Source organism: Nipponia nippon, unplaced genomic scaffold (genome assembly GCF_047370975.1).
Source record: "Nipponia nippon isolate SJK-2023a ecotype South Korea unplaced genomic scaffold, ASM4737097v1 scaffold_3, whole genome shotgun sequence".
NCBI classification, from domain to species: domain Eukaryota; kingdom Metazoa; phylum Chordata; class Aves; order Pelecaniformes; family Threskiornithidae; genus Nipponia; species Nipponia nippon.
Window position 1 is genome coordinate 83,767,592 of NW_028262347.1, and position 24,950 is coordinate 83,792,541.

Sequence of the window (24,950 nt, forward strand, 5' to 3'; positions counted from 1 at the left end):
TAAGTAGAAAGGATTACATTCAAACATGCTGTGTATGTGCCAAATAAAGATTTTGGTATCAGTAATAACAAAAAGATGAATGTCAAACACTTAATTAGAAAATTTTATCTATTATCCTGTTAGAGTTGTCTTCAAGCTTCTGTCCCAAATACTCTGACATAAGACTATTCCTAATTTTCAAAGTTAGTTGTAAAATCCCCATTTGTATCCAGTATTTCACACTTGCACGCTACAGCAGGGTAACTACATATACTAAGTTCTGTCACCATATAAGCAGCTAAGTGCTTATGATTTACTAACCTCTGCTTTAAGTTTTAGGTAGTAAAATTTCAGGAAGTAAAAATGCTTTGGGCAAAAATACAGATTGAGAGGCCCAACTTATGCAATTAAAATTTTCAGAACCTTGATACTAACCGAAAACGTGACACACAGCCTTGCCTTTAATTTCCTTTTCTGAAAACACCACTGGTGGATGGGACAAAACTATGAAGGAGGAGATGGAAGAGTTTCACTGTAGGGGCTCTACACATCAAGCAGCAGGCATAGTTTTTGTCAGCTTTCTTTTTTAAAATATGATTTCTCAAACTCAATTAGCAGGTATCCACTCTCCGTTTTTTATTGCCGATAAACGCGGAAGGAATGCAACAGTTTATAACGGCGGTACAGCGTTGTAAAGCAACGCCGAGCTGTATCGAGACGCTGGCTGTTCGAGGGTCTCTTCACACAACCAGTTTCATGAGGTAACTGCGTGCCGGTAAACCCTTCACCCCGCAGACCTCCGAAAGCCCGAAGGCCTTGCCGCACCACGACGGGTACCCTCTCCCTTCCCACCGGGACTGCGAGGCGCCCAGGCGGGGCCGAGCCCGACGGCCGTTTGAGGAGCCGCCCCCTGAGGGCGGCCGTTGCCGTCCGTAACCAGCCCGCAGCCCGCTCCCTCCCTCCCGAGGGGCTAAAGGCCCTTCTCCCTCTCCCTCCCACCAGCCCGCCCTGCCGCCGAGGCGGGGGGGGTCTGGCGGCCCCCGCCGGCGCCTCACCCTCCCGCTTTCCCGCCGACGCCAGCCGCCTCCCGTCTCAGGGGCCCGCGGCCGTCGCCAGCGGGGGCGGAGGGAGGAGCGGGCGGGAACGGGACACAAAAAACCGGCGGTCTGTCCTCTCCGTCCCCTCCTGCCCGCTCTGCCCCGGAGCTCGCGAACTCGATTAATTCTGTGTTTCACGAAAACAAGCGCTTGGGCGAGGAGTGAGGCGGCCCAGGGACAGGAAGGGGAAAGGCAGGGGTTTGCCCCCCGGGGCGTTCCGCGGCTCTGGGCCCGGGCTGTGGCACGGCTCCGTGTCCCGCCACCCCTTGCCTTCCACTGCACCCACAGCCGGTCCTGGGCCGCGGCACGGCGGGCCTCTCAGCCGGCCTAGCCACCCCCCTGGCCTCTGGGGCAGGGCCGGGCCTCCTGGGCAGCGCCTCGTCCCCTGCCTGCCGCGGTGCCGTCGTTGCCCTTCCCCGGAGGCCGGACAAGAGGAGGTAACCCCCTGCCCCAGCTTACGGCCCCTCCGGCTGTCCCCCAGCCCCCCTTACCTTCGCCCGGTGCGGGGCCTCCCCTCACCCTCCCTCTCTGCCCGCCCCAAGTCGCGGCCCCGGCTGCCGGCACCGGATGGCCTGTCCTTGCCGGAGTTGCCCTGAAAGTAACCCAAAAGTTAATGTCTTGAGCCCACAGTTTGGAAGTTGGGTGTTGCTTCTGCTTCTTTTCTGTGGGGGTTCATCTCCCTGCCTGCGTGACGGAGAGAGACTTCAGGCCAGGGCCTGTAGTGACAGGACAACGGGCAAAGGTTTTAAACTGAAAGAGGGCAGATCCAGATTAGATATAAGGGAGAAATTCTTTACGATGAGGGTGGTGAGGCACTGGAACAGGCTGCCCAGAGAAGCTGTGGATGCCCCGTCCCTGGCAGTGTTCAAGGCCAGGCTGGACAAGGCCTTGAGCAACCCGGTCTAGTGGGAGGTGTCCCTGCCCATGGCAGGGGTTGGACTGGGTGATGTTTGCAGGTCCCTTCCAGCCCAAACTGTGCTGTGATTCTGTGATCTTTGTCTTTGTAAAAAAAAAAAATCAGAGAAGGTGTTTGCAGGAGTAAGCAAAGAAAGGTTAGAAATTTTCTGATGACTGAGCAGCAAGACTCAAAGTTTGTCAAGAGTTTGCTGATACTGCTGATACTAGCAATTACCTGGTATATAGCAGGGTGAGAATCAAGTACCCTCTGAATTGCTCACGCCCCAAATCGTGTCCCATTCCAGATCAATATCCAAACCTTAAACGGTTTGGGCTGTCTCTTGTTCTTCTTTTTCATCCACACAAACACAGACTTAACCCTGTTTTTAAATGAATGAGTATATTAGTATTCTCATCATGCATGAAACTTACTCATCTCTTGCTATCACCACTCATTGCAGTGCCAACTGAGTAGCTGGTTTGAAGATGGCAGTCCGTCTTCAAAACAAACAAAACAAAGTTTTCACCCAAGTTATATTAATGCTGCAGAATTTATCACAAAGCATTGTGTTGCTGAAGTTTTGCAGGGGTTCAAAAGCAGGTGAGCAGAATCCTTCACGGCATATGAAAGTTATGTTTGCCTAAATAAACCCTTGAACCACAGGCTGCTGGAGGCTGGGGAAAGCATTAAGGGAAGTATCATTTTATGTTGTTATAGTCTTTTATTTCCCTAGGCACTCTCACTGGCAGCTGTCTGAGGCACAGTACGAGGCTGATAGACCCTTGGTTTGAGGTGGCACAGTCATTTCTTAGGTAACCCCAGCCCCTAAATTCTGTGCCTTTAAGCTGTCTCCCAGATGCTGCCTCCTGCTGTACATGTGTGTGTCTGTGGTTAGGGGGCTGATTTTTGGTCTAGCAGTGTTGCTTTTTAATACTGCTTCATTACTCTGTGAAAACCTGGGCAGCAAATACCGTGTGTTTATGCATGTAATTCCAATAGCTTAGCAGCCACTGCATAATAATAAATGTGCTAGAATCCATCTCCAGTGACACTGGCAGACAGGAGCATGTTTTGTTTCAACATATCTTGGCTTATTTCTGATTCTTCTCTGCTATAATTAGGACACAGCAATGTGTTAGAGGGTGAAATACAGATGTAAAAAATTATATTATTAAATGGAATAGTTCTTAAATGCATTTTTGTGTCACAGTGTTACAGCTCTTGGTGATACGTACTTTCTAGTTCTTCTAAGGTCTTTATGGGCATCCTTTCCAGGGGATAGCTGGCTCCTCTGCTTCTTTATGTGTGAAGCCTTGCAATTTATTCCATCCTGAGACTGGGTGTTTAGGTCACTATAGGTCTGTTCACCAACTTACAGGTTTTTCCAAAGGGAGCTGTTGGGTTCTCACTGGAAAATGTGAACAGTGTAAAAATGTGGTGGCAAAGAGCAGGAACTTAAAAGGAAAATTTATATATTCAACAAAAAGAACATAAGAAACTGAAAGAGAAAAGGTAAAAGTAACAGAAGAATATGTATATGTATTGTGCTCAGGATGTTGGTTGCTCAGGACAAAAATAGTTAAAAACTAGACAGAGTGGAACCGAATGCATGGGATACGTGCTGCACCTAACTTAGTCTAACAGTTCATCTGTCAGCCCTGGAGTTCTGGGAGAGGCTGTGGCCAAGCTACCGAGTTACGCTGCAGGTAAGTACTGATTTTGGGAGCCCGAAGAGCTCCTGCTCAGGGAAGTTATTTCTTTGAAGAAGGGGAAGACAATGGAATTTAGCCCAAATGTATGGCATCTAACTTCTGACATTTGACCAAAACATGAAAATCAGGAGCTAGGTTACCCCTTGTACCTGTGATGTCAGGGTAGGGAGAGAGGATTTTAGTACTTGAATTGCTTTACAGAAGTTCTTTTGACTTTGTATTAACTATACAGGGAATGTAGGGCAACTATGGCCTTAACTTAGTTTTTTCAGCTGTGTTGAGTGAATCCCAGCTTCTGGTCCTGGAAAATCTGCCAGAGAAACCAAAGGGGAAAACTGTACTGTAGCCTACTTAGCAGCATTTAACCAACCTTCAGGATCTTTCCTGAGCATCTGGTTTGAGAAGCGAGGGCTGACCAGGCCAGTGACTGCATGAAACTGTGCAAATGAAATTTCCATTTAGATTTAAGAAAAGAGTTGGGGATGATGAGGTCTAATTTGGCAGGAAAGTGGAGGAAAAAGACTATTATTAGATGTGCCCAACCCAGAATAGAGAAGGTGCTAGTGAATTACTCGACCTTCAACTGGCTGAAGATTGATGCATAATCCTTCAGTCATTTCATTCTTATAAGGAGAAGCTCTTTTTTTTCTTTACTTCTTTTCATATAATGTTACCCCCTCCTAGCCTTTGTTCCTTTGGAAATTTTAAATAACAAAAACTGCAGGGATGAACTGAAAATCACACTAGAATGACCATTTCCAAGAAAAATCTAAATATTAAATAGGCAAATGAATTGTTCTCAAGTCAGAAGACCTGCCATCTTGAGAGGCAAAGCTCATGAGGCAGAACAGAGACTTGGGATAATGATGGGAATTTTTCTTTCACTTATAGATCATCTGTTTTGATTCTTACCCCATTCAGGGATGAATGGCTGGCTTGCAGAAACAAAAGAACAGGTACTGAGCCTTTCAACCTCTGTGGGCTTGGGCTGACCAAAAGATCAGTCACAGTCTACCAGCTCTAAGCCACAGTTTTAAATCTTACATTAGGATGTGAAAGTAAGTCAGAGACCTTACCGCCTCTAAATTACTGCAGAAAAAGTCAATACCACAATAACATTTAAGAAGGGGATCCTTTCATCTGAAGCTTGCTTTTTCTGGTCCAGCAGCAGTTACTTGGAGTATGCTTACCTTCTGGAAGTTGAACTGCAAAATTAGCACCGTTGTTAACAGTCTCAGCACATAGGACAAAGACTGAATGGTTTGTGATTGAATTGCTGCTTAGTCCCAGAAATACATCTTGAGGCCACCGAGCAGCTGCTGTGTGGTTTGGATGGTTGCTAGGTGTGCTGTAGCTGTCTTGGAGATGAAGAGGACTTTTTTTTAGTAAGACTGCTGGTCTGCTGCCTTTCAGTGTGCCTAATCATACTTGCTTAAGGAAAAAACACAGAGAAGGACAGAGGCATTTAAACAGGCAGTGTTTTCTTTGTGAATGGGCACACAATACAAGGCTTATAGCAGAAGTTTGTTTTTCACAGGACAAAACGTGACAATAAATGACTGCTGTCCTTTAACTAAACAGGGGGAGGGGCTTGTGGATCAGTGAGGAAGACTATATACTGTGAGGCCCAAACCATTAACATACCTTCTCCAACCAGTCCGACTGGGAGCACAGCAGAAAGACTGACTGGGGAAATTAAAAGCAGCAGAGGTTGCTGCTTTTGCATATGCATATCTTGAATATTAACCCTTTGCCTTTCCCACTCTTTCTTCTACAGTTGGGGGCTGTAGAAACTGTGAAAGAAGGAACAAAAGGAAGAAGATTGCCAATTATCATATTTTTAAACAGGAATCTGAATAGGTTCCCCCAGCTGCCCTTGGGGAAGGTGCCTGTGGAAAGTAACACATTTCAGTGAAGAGCTCATTTAAATGAGGAACTGTCCTTTGCATTTTAGCCACTTTTTAACAGGGAATGGGGTATAGGACAGATCCCCTGCTCCTTCGTGGAGAAAATACTGCAGAGAGTCAATGCAAGTTAGTACCAAAATAAGAGGAAAGCTGAAACCAGAGTCTGAGCCTACACTCTGCAGCTGTGGTGATAGTTCTAAGGCAAGAAAATTTTCAGTCTAGAAGATGTCTCTCCTGGTGTCTCAGGAGATGAAAGTCCACATCACAGAGCTATTTAACTAATACTATTTTGCCAACTTCTGCCAGTCTCTGTAGAGAGATCAAGCAATGAAGAAAACCACTCCTGGTTTTCACCATTTTGCACACATGGACAGTAAATGTCAGCTGGAAGAATAATCCCAGAGAGAAGTTTAGGATGTACTGGTGTACAAATATATTGATATGCAGTCTCTTTTATGGATAAATGAACTATCGTGTTTCAGTATCTAAAGCTATTGCCTCTACCACAACTAAAATTTTCCCACAACAAAATAATATATGCAGCACCAAAGTGTTGACAGGAGTAGGTAAGTTTTGCTCAAACAGTTGGCAAAGATCATATCATCTTCTACATCTTCCCAAGGGCACCTGCGTCATGTTGTTGACTGTGAAATGAACTTTGTCTCTCAACAATAGGTCTCATGTTGTTTTCTCTTGTAGTTCAACTGCCTCTCACTTGAACGAAGTAGGTAAGCAAATAATCTTGTACAGACTCATATAACCAGGAGTCAGGAATCTGAAACTCTTAACACAAGATTTTTCAGTGAGAGCAGAGGGCAATCTTTGAGCTAACGGAGGGAGCCTGCAGGTCAGCAGCTGGGACTCACATACACCGGCTGGGTGGGAAGAAAGTCGCCAGAACTAAAATGCTGAGGAACTGAGGTGCAATGAAGATTATGCCACACAGCTGATGAGGACTGAGGGCACCAGCAGAGTGCAACGGTGACCCCAAGGGCATCATGGCAGGAAAAGGTCACAGGGCAAGTTCAAGAATATTATCTGGTCTGGTTGGGGAGCTCAGGGTGGATTTTGAAGGGGGTTTGTAAGTGAGGGTCATTGCCAGGGCTGTGTGGGAGCTCCGGGCTGGACTGCTGGGAGGAGAGGGCAGGAGAGAGCTAACGGCAGGACTGGAAAATGCTGGCAGATGCATGGACAGCCTGAGCAGGAGGGATACGAATGAGCAAGGCGGAACGTGAAAAAAGCCTGCATTGCTGCTGCCTGTTGTAGCATGTTTTGGTGTTATTAATCTTTTCTTTCTTTCTTCATTTGCCGATTGTGTTCCTGATAGAAAGAGCTTTCAGTGTCTGGAGTCTTCAGGGCTTTGCGCGTATCTTCTGTTCCAAGACCCCATTTTTTCTAAATGTGAACCTGTAATCTGAAGTGTATGATTTCTGTTTGTTACGTTAGCCTATCCCTCTTGATCTGTGTTTGCCTGCCTTTCAAATTACGCTCCAGGTCCCCGCCCGAGGATTCTTTGCTTTGCCTGTCTCTGTCATCTGTGGGTGAGAGCAGCTGGTGTGTGGAAGCCAGGCAGACCCGTTTTACAAGTGTGTGCCTACCTGTCAGCTCGCGTGTTGGACGTACACTCACGCGATCTCCCTGGGGAGACAGCTGAGAAGACCTTGAGGAGTGAAGAATTGAAGCTGCGCAGGCCTGGGGTAGGAAAATCATTGAGAAGGAACTGAGTCATAAGAACTACAACCGCATGAGGTAACCATCAGCGTTATCAGGAGTGGCCTGAGACAAACTGGGAACCAGCAGCAGGCGAGCTTCAGGAAAAGACTACCGCGGGGCAAGAGAAGTGGTGTAATCCAGGTAAGTGAGAGAAAACATTGTTGGAAGATTAGCTAATGAATGTTTAATTTTTTAAAATTATTTTTATTAACATAAATGTGACCTGAAGTAGCATTTAGCTGTACTGTAAAGTCTGTACGTCTGTGTATGTGTGTATATACATCTGTGCATGAACTGACTGCTTGTATTGAAGTTACTTACAGTAATAAATTTCTGTGATCATAATGGTATTGGGGTTTGAGAAAAAAAAAAAAGAAATATGTTCTCTACACACAGGTTGATTTAAATGGAATAACTTCTAGGCACATTTTAAACAGAAAGAAAATAACAAAGGAAATAAGTTTTGTATAGAATTAGTCTCAGTTCACTGAAACAATGCAGGAAGCTAACTAATCCAATGTGGTGCAGATACCTAGATTTTTCTGTGTGTTTACCTGTTTGCATGTATCTGTGTATGTGTGTGCATGAGCTACTGATTGAATTACAAACAAAATCTATGTTAAATGCACCAAGAAACATCGAGAAGTTGGGAAACTGTGAAGCTAAAGTTGTGTACACAGCTTCAACTCAGTTTCCTTGTGGCTGTGCATTTATGAAAGCAGATTCACGTTCCATTTCTTAAGCCATTATGCAGCAATGTAATATCATGCATTACTCGTATCACAGTGTTTTTTACAACAAGAGCTACATGTATGCATGGTCCTTTGAAAACCTCCTTCATACTTCTTATGTCCTGTCACAGCTTTTGCTGTCACAGTTTTTCAGAATATCTGTATCGAGTTTGTGCTAGGGTTTAATAGAGGCTTAGTACTGGCAGCTACCACCAAAACCAGAGTTCAGTTAGTAAAAAAAGAGACAGAATGGCCAGCATTTTCAAACGTAGTGTGTGATTTTGACTACACAAAAGGAAGTCATAGGTAAGAGTGTGCTGTTGAGTTTAGCCTCTAGACTTTTCATATTCTGAACAGCCTGCTCACTGAGGGCTTCAGGTCAATGTATTCCTCACTTTTTTTTAAATTATTTTAACTTTTATTTTGCAGATTACCTGTGAGGAATAACTTTTGTGGCCTTAATTCAGGGGTAGTGTGATCAAGATACATGTTAGTTTTTCAGAAACTATAGTAGACCATGTCTGCATTAGAAAAAAATATTTTGTCTTAATCACCATTCAGTTTCTGTACCGTTTCACATTTCTGTACTCAGACTTCCTCACACTGCACAAACAAATTAATTTTTGTGAGATGATCTAAGTTTAAGCAAAACTTAGCACCATGAGAACTTGTCTATCTCCACTGATACGGTGCCAGTTTGGACTAACTTTGTTAGCATAATAGCACAGCAGTGCAGAGTCCTCCTGACTCATATTTCTCAATGCAGTAGTGACTGCTGACTTTGCCTATTTTTTCTCCTTCCTTGAGGAGCCAAGTTTGCTCTCAGTAATTCACCTGCTGAAATAGCAGCATGGACCTCATTATTTGCTGTTTTCTCCATGGTCTAGCTCTTCAGAAGTGGTCAGCCTAATATTCTTTTACTCCTTTAATATGTTTCAGTAAGCAGCTAGCCTAGGTTTGATGTTCAGGTACTGCTTCTAATCATGGACTAAGAGAAAATCTTGAGTCACTGTACGTGATTTTTTGAAACACTTTGTTTTCTTATAGGGTGTTACGGTTACCAGCTGTTGCAAAAGTGAGTTAGAGTACCAAATCTTTATAGCTGAGACATTATTACAGCCAGTACAGCAAGCTGCAGGATATTACCAGTAATCCTTGTTCAGGACAGAAGTGAGGTGGCTCTGGTATGTTATAACCTGGGTTGACCAGTCAGAATTTCCCATTCTACACAGTTGGAGATGCTGCTTTGTAGCCCATGGGTGTTGTATGGTGAGAGGTGAGATGTCTCGATGGGCCAGGGAAACCTTGCAAAGATGTCATGATCTGCCAGGGTGTTGGAAATAGTCACTAAGGTCTTCTGAAGGCAGGAGAGACAGGATATGTAGTCTAACAAATACATAGCGTTTTGCAGAAATATGTTCTCATGGCACCAAGTTGTTAGGCTTGAAACCGGTGGGACTTGTTTTTTATTTGTTTTGGACGCTGCTTTTAGTAAAACGGTGGACATTACAGGGGAAGAAATCTCTGTTTCGCTGTTTGCTTTTTCATGGTGTTTTTCTTCTCCCTCTTCTTTCACATGCAATGTCCACAGCTGCTTGGCTGTCCTGAGCCCACACATCGTGGTTTCACTGCCATTTTGGTTCCTGCAATTCCCTGATTGCTCCCCTCCCTTTCAGCTGCACGGCCAGGGCAGTGCGCTTGTGCGTAATGGTTGCCTAAGCCTTGACTGGTGGCCGTGTTCAAAGGTCATGTAAAAGAGTAGGAAAATAATAAGAGCAGTGCAGAAATGGTGACTGGAAAAGCTTGAGAGTATGGTTCCGCTGCTGTAAGAAATTAAATAGAAGGCATCATGGTTAAAGGATTTATTTTGTCTCTTATCAGTCAGGCAGTATGCTGGACTGAAGTGAGTTACTTAGCTGTTCTTTACCTGCCTATAGTCATATTACAGTTGGTCCTCACAATTAGTGCATGAAAAACACCTGTAAGAATATTTATATAATAAAGTGGTGTGCAGTTAATGCAGTCCAGAAAGTCTGGAGAAATAACTACATTAACTTCCATATCAGCTCATAGCACAGTTTAAAAGGTCTAATGAAGATCCAAATGAATCTTATTTTTATGATACTTAATTAATTTAATTAGCTGTTTCTTTAGACAGAATAGCTAATCAGTGCTCAAGGATTTACATGTTTGCACTGATGATGGGAACTGATGTTAGTTCCCAAGTCAGACATATTCACTGGCAAAACTGTGTATTTACCGTGAATATGTACAACATCTTATTTTCCTGAACATGGCAGGAGCAAGCAGCAGGCAGTTTTTTGTGCATGCAATTCTCAAGCTGTCTGCTCCCATATATTCCATGGGTATGTAAGACTTTATATTTCTCTTTCTTTTCAGTCTTCACCACAATGTCTGTCACTCAGGCATCTTGACTCTTATGTCCTCGCACTTTAAATAGCATAAATTGAACCCAATGAGAAATTTAAGTCCATAAAATGCGAGAGAGGATTGATTATTTTAGGGCAGATCACCTTCCAGATCCAGTTTACCACATTGCCACGTGAATGCTTGTGCTGGCGCTAAGGGGACAGTATGCATCTGGGAATGAATGACAGGGGAATGGAAAAATCATAGTAGGGCTTATGCTGGCACACAGTGCCTGTGGATCTGTGCTGACACAGGGAATGGTTTCACAATACGGCTTTAGGCAAATTAGCCATTCACCACACTGGGCAGCAGGAGATCCGTTTTCCCAGTTCCTGCTTCTGGATGCACGCTCCCGCCACTTCCTTGAGCCTGCGATAGCATTTGTTGAATTGCTTGGTGAACTAATACTGCTCACTAAAATTGCAGGAAATTACCCTGGCAAAAGAAAAGTTAATTTTTCCTGCTGGCTTAGTGGTTTGAGTCAGTTTACCATGTGGTCAGTTGCACAGCTGGGAGTGAAACAAGGAGTGGAAGAGAGCAGAGAGAGAAGAGATGCTCCCTTCTTTTGGCATTGGTGAGCACTTAATTCAGCTCAGCTGCGTTCACAAAACCACATTCAATATTGGGGCTTCCTGAACTAGTTTAAACAGCCCCAACATCTGCCATCTTTTCCCTACCTACACCTGTCCCTGTGTTGCCCTCTATGCTTTGTCTAAATTGCCAGGGCAGCAGATCAACTTGGCAAAAAAACATGGCTGAAAACAAAACCCCACCTTTTTCCCCAGTGTTTGTCCTGTTGACAGACATGCACAGAGGAGCAGTAAGTGTCTGTGTAGGGCAGATACGGGGGCTAATTAACCTGGTACTGTCACCAGGCTGTGAAACTGCTGTGCCTTGCGCAGTTCGCCAACTAGTCTGGTAGTAGCAGTTTGCAAATGCTGTTGACTGTAGGTTAGCTTCTGCTAAGGTTTTGCTATATATCTCTCATTGTGTGAGGGCAGCTGCTTCTGCTATTTCTAGATTCCATGGTCTTCACTGTATATTTAGCTTGGACATGGGGCTTTGGATTCAGGTATTAGTCGAAGAAAGGCTTGACTGCCATTGTTGTTGCAGTCTGCTTGGAACTGTGTAGTATCTGAACATTGTTAATAATACCTTGAGCATTGCCCTCTAGGCCACTGTATCTGCGTTGATTCATATTAATTTCCCTCTGCCACAGCAAAAGCTCCCAATTCTCTCCTAATCTGTTTAGTGGAAACCCTGTTGCCTCCCTCGGAGCTCCAGTCAGGGGAACAAGTACCTTTTCAAAACTCATTTACAGAGACGTTCACAGCCCCTTGTTGCTCCGATTCAGTCCCTTGTGTTGAGGTGATTTGTTCTAGAAAAGTTCATTTGCTTTCTGGTCACTGTTATCAAAAGGAAGGTGTCTTTCAGGAAGGCTTTGGAGTCTGAAACTGAGCGGGAACATACCATCCTTACCTTGAGCCTTGGCGTTCTGAAGGAATAGTGGCCTAGTACTGTGGTCAGTACCTATCGTGTTTGATTTTTGTATTGCACTGCCAACTAGTTTTCTTAAACAAGGTTTTAAGTCACACGGATGTGCTGCACGATAGAGGACCTGATGAAAAAAGATGCATGTCCAAGAGAAAAAGGAAAGTTCCTGGTTTTGTGTAAGCAACAAAAATAATGAGTTTAAACTGAAGGAGGAAGAAATCAAAATAATCTGAAAGATCAGATAGGCCCAGGCAAGGAGAGCAGACTGTTGAAACAGATATGTTTTTGAAAGTAAACAATAAAAAGAAATGAATTCCAGTGAGTAGATTTCAGTGCATGTAAAAAAGTAATAAAAAAACAGTGGAGTAACTAAGCTGACATTTACTTGCAATTGCACAAACTGTCCAATGGAAATTATAAATTGAAGTAATACAGGATATGTTCTTCTGTGCTCATGATCTAGACAGCATTGGTCTTGGTACAACGTACCACGCAGACAAGGAAAATCAGAATTCCAGTGAGATACAGGTTTTGAACCTCCTAAGCTATTTTTGTCCCCCTTATCCTGGCTTGATACTGGAAAACTGTCTTCACGTAAGAAGTATTTGAGCACTGCCAATATGCTTTCTGCTGTGTGGTGAGTATGCACCTGTACATTGAAAACATTAGTTCCACGTAGTGTTCATGTGTCCCCTACTGGTACGCCACAAAAAATATTTGTTAAGTGTATAACGTGAGATCTGTGGATTTCTGAGTTATCACTCTTTCTGTGAGGATGGAAATGTAGGAACTGCAATAATGTTAATTTTAGACCAGTAAGCTGCAGAAAGAGCTAAGTATGAGAATTCATTTGGTCTCAGCCTGGAAAGCAGCGCTGAAAGGCATTTCAGAATTTTCTTATTAAGTGCAACTTCTTTTCCTACTTCCTGAGTTTTGCAAGAGGATAGACGCATAGAGTGTCAATGGACTTGTCTAATCAAACTTTTCCAGTGGTAACACCTGTGCAGTTCCATAAGCAACAGCAACAAATGGGAGTGCCAGTGCAAATAAAGCACCTGTGGCTGCCAATGTTTTTATTTCTGGATCCCATAGTTCTGCCCTGAGTGTGGTTAGAAAACTTGGATGCCACCCACTGGCATCACTGATGGAAGGTGCATAAGGGAGTGGGTAGGAATCTTTTTTACGGACAGGGGACCAGTGTAGACATGGTTGCTGCATCAAAGCTTTTTTCCATTGATCTTTGCGACTCTATGAGCATCTTTCTGTGTAAGTACAAGTTGGTATGCGTGTGCTTATATGTGCCTGTGCATGTACATCGTTTAAAAGTAAGTGTGCATTTCTAGTGAGCATCTGTACAAAGCAAAGTCATTAGCTAGTGTCAAGACAGAGCTTGGACTGTTTATGACTCAGATTATACAACGTGATTGCTGGCTAATGGTCCTAAAGTCTATTTTCCTGTGATGCCATCATGTCTGTTCATATGTGTCTTTCATATCTGTGTGTATCTGAGAGTGAAAGAAGCTAGAACTGTTCCTCTTCTGGTGATACCTGTGTATTTGTGTGTAAGTGTGTGTATGTGTTATAGCCAAGATAGGTTGAGTTAGTGTGCTTGCTTTCAGAGTGTACCTGAAAAGCTTGGTGTTACTGTTGTACTGTTGCTCCTTCGATTGGATTCATGTTGTAGCCACACCCTGAAAACAGGTGAATTTGCTAACACATGAAGAATCAAAGGAAATAAAAAAATGAAACAGACTTTTTGTGATATCTTAAAGTGCAGATATATTCCTATCTATTCCTATGTATTCCTATCTCATGACTTCAGTCCTCAGTAATCTGTAATGCAGAACAGCTGAAATTCTACATCAGGGATGTGTTTTGGGAGGCCTGCAGCTGATCCACAGTCCTGGCACAGCTCAAAGGCAGTGGCATACACTGGTGAACGTAGCCCTGTCTCAGCGGGGTTGTACACATGACAAATGCACGCACACAATCAGAAGGTTTTGTCAGTGTATGATTGCACATGCTAAGGGATTAGGCTATTGATAGTTGACATTACAGCTGGAAAGGTGCATGCTTGCACAGGCTCTGGATTTTCAACTACAAATGCAGAAGAGTTCCAGATGTTGTGATTCAGATCAGTTATAGACCTGGCATTGTGAAGGAGTCGGTATCAGAGAGGCCTAATGACAAGACTGTTTTTTCCCTTGTCTTTGTGGACCAATAATACGACTTGTGGCAGGGGCTGTAGTCAGTCAAGAATGACAGACATTTTGTACGCATGCTGCTAATCTGTTCAGTTGTTATGGACCAGAAGATAAAAGGCTGAGCCATTCTGGCATCTAAGAAGTGTGTTAACTAGAAGTGTATTAGCTATTCTTTAAATATAATTAAGTTAATGACTATGATTTTTTTGTGCATATGCCTACCCAATTGCTTGTGAAGCACTGTAGAACAAGCTTAATCTTAACTTCTGTCTGGTCATGCAGTCTGCCATTCCTAGGATTTGATAGTGGATATCCTGTATCATTCTCTAAGCCTCGAAATCCCAGTGCTGCTTCTTCACAAAACCACTGATCATAAGAGCTAGAAAGCTCCATAGTCAGCTCACTTGTTGCTTCATAAATCATGCTTTCTCCTGATAAATTTCATTAATATTCTTTGTGTCTGTGCAGGAGACAGAGGTCGGAGACCCACTTGCTTGTAACTGAACATGGCAGGGGATGTAAAAAGATTAACACGCATGCTACTGGAATGCAACAGCAGTGACAAGCTATGTGGTAAGATTCACAGATTCCTTTAAGTAGTAAGCTTTCACATGCTGAGCAGGAAGACCAGCTTTGCTAAAAAGTGGGCCAAGCCCTTTCCTCTCCTCCACCTGCATCCCAGCCCACACAGAAGGACTTGACTGAGCTTTCCTTGCATTGTGTCTTAGGGTAGAAACTTTTAAGGGGATGCAGCCTTTGTGGTGGGATTCATCTCACATAATTTTAGCCATTTTAGAATATTTCTTCTTTGAGGCATAACATAATACAGTCATTAAAGATTCCCTGCTGCCTCCCTAAGGACCAGTCTTGTGAGATTTTGATTTCATGACTTTCTGTCATCTTTGGGAACTGAAATGCGGTCTCACCCTACACAAAAATAGCATCACCTACAAATCTGGGCACCTAAGAGATTTAGTTACCTGCAACATGCTTGTTAATTGCAATGTCTTCCGGTCAAATCCAAACCAGGTGACCATGCCCAGTTTTCTTTAAAATGATCCCTAAAATTTTAATGGAAGGAGCTAAACCTGTAATTGCACGTGTATTTGTGATGGCACAGTAATATCCAGCCCTTCCCGTCTTCCTACTGTCCCTCTGCCAGAGCTTGCTCTGTTTCACAGGTGGATGATACTTACACATGGCTACAATTCCTAGCCTCTGTATTAAGGCATCTAAATAAGTGATCATAGGTGCAGGAGTCCCAGTGGTTTCATGCAGTTTAGATACTCAGCACCTTTGAAAAATAGGGTGGCAGCACTAACAGTGTTGAGTTGCTATTCCAAGGAGCAGAGGATAGATACACGTGCTTTTGGGGTTGAAAGTTACTGAAATGGGTTATTGCTACTTTTTTATACAGAACCAATGTGCATCAGGCAGTGCTGCTTATTCCTTGGCTTCCCATTTTCTTTTTCTGCTGATAGTTGTGCGTGAACATCAGACTGAAGTGATTGTTGTCCCAGTTTTCCTTGTGGGTTTTTTTGTCATCATGCTAACTGTGATCCTTTGGCTCCACTGCCGAGGCTTGCGAGCAAAGCAGGAGCAATCATCATCATCTGGACACCAAGGTAAAAAAATCTGTTTCAAGCAGAGGAAAGAGTGTTGGTTTCAGTGGTCAGAAGTCAATCCCATTTCCCCATTGCTTGAGCTGTTAGGCAATAGCACTTACGAAGAGCCTGAGTGGTATTCAGCAATCCAGTGAACATTAGAAAAACTGGGAACCCTGGTTTACCCCACTTGCAGTAGTAATAGTGGAATCTGTAGTATAGATGGATCTGAGAAAACCTAAAGCAACATACCATATAGGCTGATTAACATACTGTGGTGACATCACTTGAGAGCTGCAAAAAAAAGCACATCTAGATGCTACTGCAAGGAGAGTTTCACTGGGGTAATTATGAATGACAATCGTTTTGATGTAGATCACACCTAGTTAATCCGTTTTCTATACTGTCACTTAAAAAATTTAATTTCAAGGTGCTGTCTCCCACTTCCTATGGGGACAACAGGAAATAGAACAGGGAGTGGTGAGGGGGTAGGGAAAGGTTTGTTGGTACTGCAGACACATGTTGCTGTATGGAAATGAAAATCCAGTTCTGAATTGATTTTGGGATTGTAGAGGAAAAAGCCTCTTCAGCCTATATAAAGGGAAATAATTAAGAACAAAGATAGGGCCTTTGTGGGAACCCCCTGTACATGTTACTTTCATAACAACTGGTAGCTGGTGATAAAAGAAAGTGGTCGTTGCTTCAACACATGGGAATCAAGTACAAATGTGTCTTATCTAGAAAGTTTGCATAGTTAAATATAGTAGAGATCTCCAGACTCATTCTGCCTTTCCATCAAATAGAGTGGGAGATAAATTCCTTTACCTCTTCAAGGGCCAGGATAAGTAAGATACAATAACAGTTCCTCACTTTGTCCTAATTTCCAAAACAGTATGGAGCAAAAAGCAAAGAGGATAGAAGGACGGGCATTGCCAGCTACTACAAGAGTTCATCTGTCTGCTTTTATGCATCATGTGTATTTGTTTTTGTCAGTGAATGACAAGAATCGACAGGAATCCAGCTCAACAGAGGACCACTATATCCAGCTGAGTGAGACGTCTGTGGAAAGCCTGCTAAATTCTGCATCCTCGACTCTGAAAGAACTGGAGATACCGCGAGAGAAACTCTCACCAGGCACCTTGCAGTTGATAAAACATGGCCGCTATGGGAGCATCTACAGAGCACAATTGGAAACTGGGAACCCTGGGGAGACTAAGACTGTAGTATTGAAAGCCTTACAAGGTAAGGCACATGTCCAGGATCCACTTTGGTACAGATTTCTCTATCAAAGACATGATGCTGGGCAGAACTTCGCAGTCATTACTGGGCAAGAACAAGCTGTGTTCAGTATCACGTTAGCTAGTCAGAGTGGTGTTTTGGTAGGAGTGTCTTGGTCGGACTAAAGAAGATTGCCATTTATGTTGATTTTAAAAGTGACTCACCTGCTGCCTCCATTTGTTTTTTTGGGTTTTTTTTTGTGTTTTTTCTTTTTGTTCTTTCAGACCTGGCTAGTCCTCAGGAAGTAAAGGATTTCCTGGGAAGGATTAAATTCCACCAAAGTCTTGGCTGTCATGAGAACCTGGTTGAACTGATTGGATGCTGTGTAGACAAGCTCCCACTTTATATGATCATGGAAGATGTGTCTCTTGGTGACATGTTGACATTTCTATGGACATGTCGGAAGGTGAGTCAAAAGAAATGATGATAGAATATCTTCTTAAGTCCTTAGGTACATATCTATCCATAAGTCATAGTCCATAAGTCTTAGATGATTCTTTTCATCTCTCCATGCATCCATCTATATCAGTCTAAACTATTTTTGTCCCCGAAAGAAGTTCTACACAAGTCTAAACTGGAATAGAATTAGTGGATATCTCGATTGATATGATATAGTTTGGAGAAGTTGACATACTTTTGTAAAGCAAAGTCCTGCTTTGCAGACCATTGGAGTGAGAGTTGATACAGCTACCTGAATTTCTGAAAAGTTTTAAATAATGTCCCACTCCAAATGCTTTTAAGAAAACAGAGCCATTACACCACCAGGGAGAAGGTCATTGAATGACAACTAGTTGATTAAAAAACAGGAAACAGAGCATAAAAGTGAAAGATTGGTACTTGCACGGAGGGAGGAACCCATGAAGTTCTGCTGGTATATATGCTAGGACCTGGTGCTGTTCTTTGCATGTATCAATAACCTAGAAAATGGGATGACAGTGAGGTGATGAAGGTTGCCAGTGATACCAGCCAGTAAAGGCAAGGACTGACCTTGAGGAACTGCAGAAGGATCTTCCAAGATGGAGAGACTGGCCATTATAAAGAACAGATGAAATTCGGTATAGTTAAAAATGAAATGATGCCCAATGTAGAAAAGCAATCCTAGCTTCACATATGTAATGATGGCCTCGTATCTGCCCATTGCTGATGAGGACTGAAATCATGGGACTGATTGTATGAAAATACACAGTCTGATGAAAATGTTAACTCAAGCCAAAAAAGAAACCATATATTAGGCGTTATTAAGAAAGGCATAGAAACAAAACTCTGCACTATATAAATCCATCATTCTCCTACATCTGGAACACTAAATACAGAGAGATTGCTCGCTGTCTTGTTAAGCAGAAGGACAAGGGGATAGCAAATAAAGCTAGTAAGTGCCATGTTCAAAATGAACAAATGGAGGTGGTTCTTCATGAAGTGGGGAGTTGACTAATGGAATTCCTTGCCACTGACTGCTGTGGATTTTGAAACTTTACATGGGTTCAAGGCAAGAGTGAATACATTGATGGAACATAACCTTTCAAAGGTTACTGAACATGTTGAAACCATAAGCATCTCAGGAAGTCCTTAAGCTGAAAATAGTTGGGGGCTGAAAAACTACACAGGAAAAGCATTGTGTGCTTACCTTATTCTCTTTCTCTCATCTGAGTATCTACCTAGGGTCACTGTTACAGGCAGGGTAGTAAGGGAGATGGACTGCTAGTCTCATACCAGATAACCATTCATATGTTATAAATGTGCTTTTCTACTCATCATTCTAATTTATAATAGATCTTTCATTCATCTGTATGGATTGTCACTCGCCACTGTCATTCTGCCCATTTCTGTCTAACCTATTCATTTCTTCTCCACCCTTCAATTTACCCACCAGTTGTCTCTAGCGTACTTGTCTTACGCAGCACATCATCCATCCATCCATCCATCCACATCACCCATCCACGCTTCCTTATATTTCAGTCAGTTTATGACTAATTGTGAAATTAGCTGGCAGAGCATAAGATTAGATAGTATCCATTTTATTAGATTACGAGGAAACATTCTCCAGTACCCTACAGCTAAGGCATTTGTTTGATCCAAGGTCTGCTCTTTTTTTTTCTAGGATGTAATGACAATGTATGATATCCCCTATGACCTCACTGAGAGGCAAGTATATAAAGTTGGACAGCAAGTTGCAGCAGCTCTGGTAAGTTTGCTCATATTCGCTGCATTTTTCCTTTCTCGCTTGGTTGCAACACAAGTCTGCATGGTGGCTTAAGTCTTCTTGGCCTAAGCAGTGCGGATGTGCTTTGTTAAAACTGAGCCAAATATGCTTGCATTGTTTTGGTGAGCATACGCCTCTATTCCACAGCATGGAAGACAGGTATAAACTAAGTGAAAATTTATACCAATTAAAATTCCTTTTAGAATTACAGAGAATCATAGAATCATAGAATCCTTAAGGTTGGAAAAGACCCTTACGATCATCAAGTCCAGCCATTAACCTATCACTGCCAAGTCCACCACTAAACCATGTCCTCGAGCACCACGTTTACCCTTCTTTTAAATACCTCCAGGGATGGAGACTCAACCACTTCCCTGGGCAGCCTGTTCCAATGCCTGACTACCCTTTCGGTGAAGAAGTTTTTCCTAATATCCAACCTAAACCTCCCCTGGCGCAGCTGGAGGCCGTTTCCTCTTGTCCTATCACTTATTACTAGGGAGAAGAGACCAATGCCCACCTCGCTAGAACCTCCTTTCAGGTTCAATGATCATGGTCTCTTTCTTTTCTAACTTTCCAGGCTTACCTTGAACAGAAGAAGTTGTTTCACGGTGACATTGCTGCCAGGAATATCCTCCTTCATCACAACTTCACTGCTAAACTCTGTGGTCTGGGTCTGGCCTATGAAACTCACACATATGGTGCCAATTCAGTCACACAAGTTGTGCCAGTCAAGTGGCAGGCTCCAGAGCAGCTCCTGAAGAAACCCCCCAGCATCAAGGCAGACATGTATGATTTAATTTTTGGACTAAAAGTTCATCTGTCTGTCAGGCCTGTCTCTTTCACTCCTGTATGTGTCATGTCGTGTCCTGAAGTTCACAGTAAGGCATATCTATTCTCAGCATAATGCTCCACTTTATAGCTCATAACTTCTCATTTCTGCAGGTCATGCCTAGTCATTTGTATGTACTTAAGCTAGCTAGCTAGAATGGAAACAGCATTGCTTTGTTTTCTTTTCTTGCAGATGGTCGTTTGGAATTCTACTGTATGAAATGATTACATTAGGTAAGAAGATTTAATGATAACAAAAAAATATGTAAGGAAGCAGCAAATTAGCAAAACCCAAAATCTCGAATTTCAGAATGTAAAGTAGGACCATTTAAATAAGCATTCTGTTTTTTCCAACTTGCAAAGTCTTGACAATTCCTTTTAGACTTTCTGTCAGTGTGAATTGTGGTAGGAAAAAAATGGATTTTGGTAGGGAAGGAAGGCATTCTTATACAGAAGCTGCTATCTGCAACCATTACCTTAATTCCTTTTGCCCTTCCAGGTGCTCCACCATATCCTGAGGTGCCACCTTCTGACATATTATCATACCTGCAGAGACAGAACATTATGAAGCAGCCTGCAAGCTGCCAGCAAGCCATGTAAGCCACTTGCTTTATGGACAGCTGGACTTGAGATCTGCAGAGCTAAATGGAAGTGAGCCATACAAAACTAGATCTTAAAGAAGATCTCCAAGTCTAGATTATACAAAACAGTAACCTGTTAGCTGAGGAGACTTGTTCTCACATGTCTGATGCCACATCTCCTTACTGGATTCTGCTGCATGAAACCTTGATTGCCAAAAACTCTCTTTCCTGCTTTTGAAAACTGCTGTTGTTTCTGTTTCGGTGTCTGCCCTTGCATTTTGTTGCTCCACTGCTTCCCTGCAAGGTGCAGGACTATTCTGGAGTAATCTTTCTCCTCTAAGTTGTGGGATTCTCCCTGAAATGAACAAAGCATCCACAGGGAAGATCTAAGGCATTATATTCCCTCTTATGAAGACATAATTTCTTTTAATATTCAGAGGCTTTTTCTTCTATAAGGAATCTCAGTTGCTGTTTCAAAAGGGAATACCAAACAATCTTTTTCCCTTTTCTCATACTCACAGTTGACATCCTTGCAAACAACTGCATGCCTTTGTCCCGACACATTATTATGTGGTTGCAAATTTCAAAGGGTTATTGAAAGAACTTTGTATGAAGCAGAAAAAGAGGAGGTCTCTAGACATTTTAAATATGTGATGACTTGACTGTAGTAAAACTTTGTGTTGGTGCTTTTCATTCCCAGTGCCTCCTCTCTCCATCTTACAGGTACAGCATCATGAAGTCCTGCTGGCAGTGGGATGCAGCTAACCGGCCTTCTCCAGTAGAGCTGATCCGGTCCCTACAAACAGCTATGAAGACCAGCAATGACCATGCAGTACTACAGGTGCCTGAGCTAGTGGTGCCTGAACTCTATGCTAATGTTGCTGGTGTTGATGTGCACAGTCTTGTGAGTGAATACACTATATTCTGAAGGACACTTTTACAGGTTGGTAAAGGAGAAGTCTCTGAGTTTGCCCTTTCTAGACACTTCGCAAGCTCAGAATGAGGTGTGTATGTTGGGAGGGATCCCTTTGTTTTTCAAACATGTTATGTATATCAGATCTCTCCTCCACACCTGAAACAACAAACTATTATCATTATGAAATCAATCTGTTGATACCACTCTGCCAGTGGTGATTTGGGAGCAAAGTGGGTTTAGGAAGCTGTAGAAAATGTAATGAGAACCTTGAGTTAAAGGAGTATATTGGGTTTATGTGGCAAGGTTTTGGTAGTGGCAGGGGGCTACAGGGGTGCCTTCTCTGAGAAGATTCCAGAAGCTTCCCCCATGTCCGATAGAGCCAGTTCCAGCTGGCTCCAAGATGGACTTGCCACTGTCCAAAGCTGAGCCCATCAGTGATGTTGGTAGCACCTCTGGGATAACATTTAAAAAAGAGTAAAAAAATACTGTGCAACAGCAGCCAGAAGAGAGGAGTGAGAATATGTGACAGAAACAGCCCTGCAAACACCAAAGTCAGTGAAGGAGAAGGAGGAGGAGGTGCTCCAGGCGTCTGAGCAGAGATTCCCCTGCAGCCCGTGGTGAAGACCATGGTGAGGCAGGCTGTGCCCCTGCAGCCCATGGAGGTTAACAGTGGAGCAGATCTCCACCTGCAGCCCGTGGAGGACCCCACGCCAGAGCAGGGGGGTGCCCGAAGGAAGCTGTGACCCCGTGGGAAGCCCGCACTGGAGCAGGCTCCTGGCAGGACCTGTGGCCCCATAGAGAGAGGAGCCCACGCTGGAGCAGGTTTGCCAGCAGGACTTGTGACCCCACGGAAGGGACCCACGCTGGAGCAGTTGATGAAGAACTGCAGCCAGTAGGAAAGACCCATGTTGGAGAAGTTCGTGGAGAACTGTCTGCCATGGCAGGGACCCCATGCTGGAGCAGGGGAAGAGTGCGAGGAGGAAGGAGCAGCAGAGACAATGTGTGGTGAACTGACCGCAGCCCCCAGTGACAGTGCCTTACATATTTTCCTTTAATTATTTTGGCACTTTTAGCAATAAAGGTTCTTGTAAAAAAAATTATAAATGCACATTAAAGGAATATTTTTACTGTTCTGTGTGAAAAGTGGATTAAATGTTCACTCAATATCCCTCTAATTAGCATGATTCTTGTGTGTGCTTGAAATTGAAGGGCATACTTGCCCACAAAAGGCTAATTGCAGTCACTTATATTCACTAGGTTTCAGTCTTTCATGTAGTTGAATCCCTCACAATTTCAGAACAAGTTGCAGGCCTGCAGCATCCTACGAGGCCAAAATTAGGTGTGTTAGGATGCAAGGCTGAAAATCAGTGTTGTGAAAAAAGCTAAATGATGGCTCTTCTAAAGGGGAATATTTACCCTGAAGGAAGTCTTCAGCCATCACTTTAGGTATTAAACATATACAGCTGTAAAAAGGAGCTTAGATTCTGGTTTCCATCAAAATTTATTGCTCTTCTTCCAAAGACAATGTTAAGAAGTTTTCTCTTTTAAATGCAAAATAACATGAATGGAATGGTTGCTTTTCCTGTATCACTTAGGCTTTGTAAGAAACTCTGTTGCCATCCAGAAATAAAAGTAATGTTAGTTCATACAGCACATATATCACCACTATATACCAGAACATTGCAAACTCCATTAAAGAGTGCTCAGTTAGCTTTCCAGCTTTTCTTACAGTGTTGGCTGATCGCCACCTTAATGTCCATAACCACTGTTGGTGGAAATCTAGCTTGAAGAATTGAAACATCTTCTTTTCAAAATGCCAAAGCAGGTATGTATAATAACATTCTCTTCTCTCTCCCTCATTTGAAAACAGGTTCAAAACTACCTGGCAAATGTAGGTCAAATTTACAGTTACCAGTCAACTGATGTTATTTTTTTGGTGAATAAACTATTCATTAAAAAAACATTTGCTTGTTTCAAACCTCCCACCCAAGAATGGGATATTCTCAAAGGTCTTACCAGTGAAAGGTGGGTGTGTTTTAGGTATGTAATACAATCTCTGAACTGTGAACAGCACCCATAGTGCTGCGGCAGACTTGATGAATAATGCACAGTGGTTCATAGGGAGCTTTGTTAAACGGAGAGATAAATGTGACAAATGCATCACTGTTCTCAAAGCTCCCTATCTTGTTACATCACAGAAAGCAATGTTCTAGTTTACACGAATCCTCATACTTTGTTTCTGTTATCAAAGCTGTGATCAAGGGAATCTGTGGGAATTCAGGATGCTGAGCACCTCACAGCCTCTAACAAAAGATCTGCTTTAGTTTCCCCTGAGAGCAAATCTGTGCCAAGACCCTGCTTATGAATTTGTCCACAGAAAGATATTTTCCTGCTATATGATAAGATCTAAACTTAATTTCCTTTCAATAAAGTGGCTTGATTCTGAATGTGAGCATTCTTATTCTGGTTTGAGTGCCTTTTCCCCAGGTTAGCTTACACAGGTTTGGACGTGACTGAATCTAAATCAGATTAAGTTTTATAGTGACATAAAAGGAATTACATGTGTGGAGTTATCCTAGTTTAACTACACTTCATGCTAATTAAAGTAGTCTATATAGAAATCTTTTTCACACGGCAGTCTTCATTCATGCATGGGTCTAAATCTTTAGGATCAGTGTAGACTCACGCATGAATTCTCTGTAGTGAAACCACTGAGGGCTTAGTGAAAATTTTTCATCGTTGTTTTGTAGAGAAGCATGGATTTTCCATGCAAGACTTTGTTTTATTTGTTTAATTGCAATATCTTGTTCCCATGAAAAATGTTGACTTTTTATCATTATGTTGAGATTTTCTCCAAGATGGCAGGGTCATTTACATAATTCAATCAGTCGCCACTGGCTTAGTGTGAAGCAGAGGAGCCACAACGCCTGCAGAACTGGCAGAATGGACTTTGCACCTGGACTTTCCCTCTACGATTTGCAATACTTCTCTCTGGAGCTGGAGCGTGTCCAGAGAAGGGCAACGAGGCTGGTGAAGGGTCTGGAGCACAAGTCTTATGAGGAGCGGCTGAGGGAGCTGGGGTTGTTTAGCCTGGAGAAGAGGAGGCTGAGGGGAGACCTTATTGCTCCCTACAACTACCTGAAAGGAGGTTGTAGCGAGGTGGGGGTTGGTCTCTTCTCCCAAGTAACAAGTGATAGGACGAGAGGAAACGGCCTCCAGCTGCGCCAGGGGAAGTTTAGGTTGGATATTAGGAAAAACTTCTTCACCGAAAGGGTAGTCAGGCCCTGGAACAGGCTGCCCAGGGAAGTGGTTGAGCCTCCATCCCTGGAGGTATTTAAAAGAAGGGTAGACGTGGTGCTTGAGAACATGGTATAGTGA

General features: G+C 43.1%; 1 protein-coding gene across 10 annotated transcripts; it reads left to right on the top strand.

The window, feature by feature from the left end:
- Positions 1–579: 579 nt before the first annotated feature.
- Positions 580–23,929, top strand: STYK1 (STY kinase 1). Of its 10 annotated transcripts, XM_087767323.1 has the most exons (14): positions 997–1,513; positions 2,708–2,786; positions 3,527–3,680; positions 6,293–6,321; positions 6,397–7,447; positions 14,634–14,738; positions 15,647–15,790; positions 16,763–17,011; positions 17,272–17,453; positions 19,146–19,229; positions 19,825–20,033; positions 20,269–20,309; positions 20,575–20,671; positions 21,380–23,929. In XM_087767323.1, exons 6-14 carry the CDS (start codon positions 14,672–14,674, stop codon positions 21,582–21,584), a joined length of 1,278 nt encoding a protein of 425 aa, XP_087623449.1. In that variant the 5' UTR covers positions 997–1,513; positions 2,708–2,786; positions 3,527–3,680; positions 6,293–6,321; positions 6,397–7,447; positions 14,634–14,671; the 3' UTR covers positions 21,585–23,929. The 10 variants fall into 10 exon arrangements, with proteins under 10 accessions (XP_087623455.1, XP_087623449.1, XP_087623454.1 ...); XM_087767328.1 differs by lacking the exons at positions 3,527–3,680; positions 6,293–6,321 and having other exon boundaries at positions 7,088–7,447; XM_087767327.1 differs by lacking the exons at positions 2,708–2,786; positions 3,527–3,680 and having other exon boundaries at positions 7,088–7,447.
- The last annotated feature ends 1,021 nt before the right edge of the window (positions 23,930–24,950 follow it).

Excerpts from the sequence above, each read along its gene's own strand:
- STYK1 (XM_087767329.1), top strand. The coding sequence starts at position 14,672 with ATGGCAGGGGATGTAAAAAGATTAACACGCATGCTACTGGAATGCAAC. Across the intron at positions 14,739-15,646 it reads CAGCAGTGACAAGCTATGTG|TTGTGCGTGAACATCAGACT; the intron begins GTAAGATTCACA and ends TTCTGCTGATAG. Across the intron at positions 17,454-19,145 it reads TTCTATGGACATGTCGGAAG|GATGTAATGACAATGTATGA; the intron begins GTGAGTCAAAAG and ends TTTTTTTTCTAG.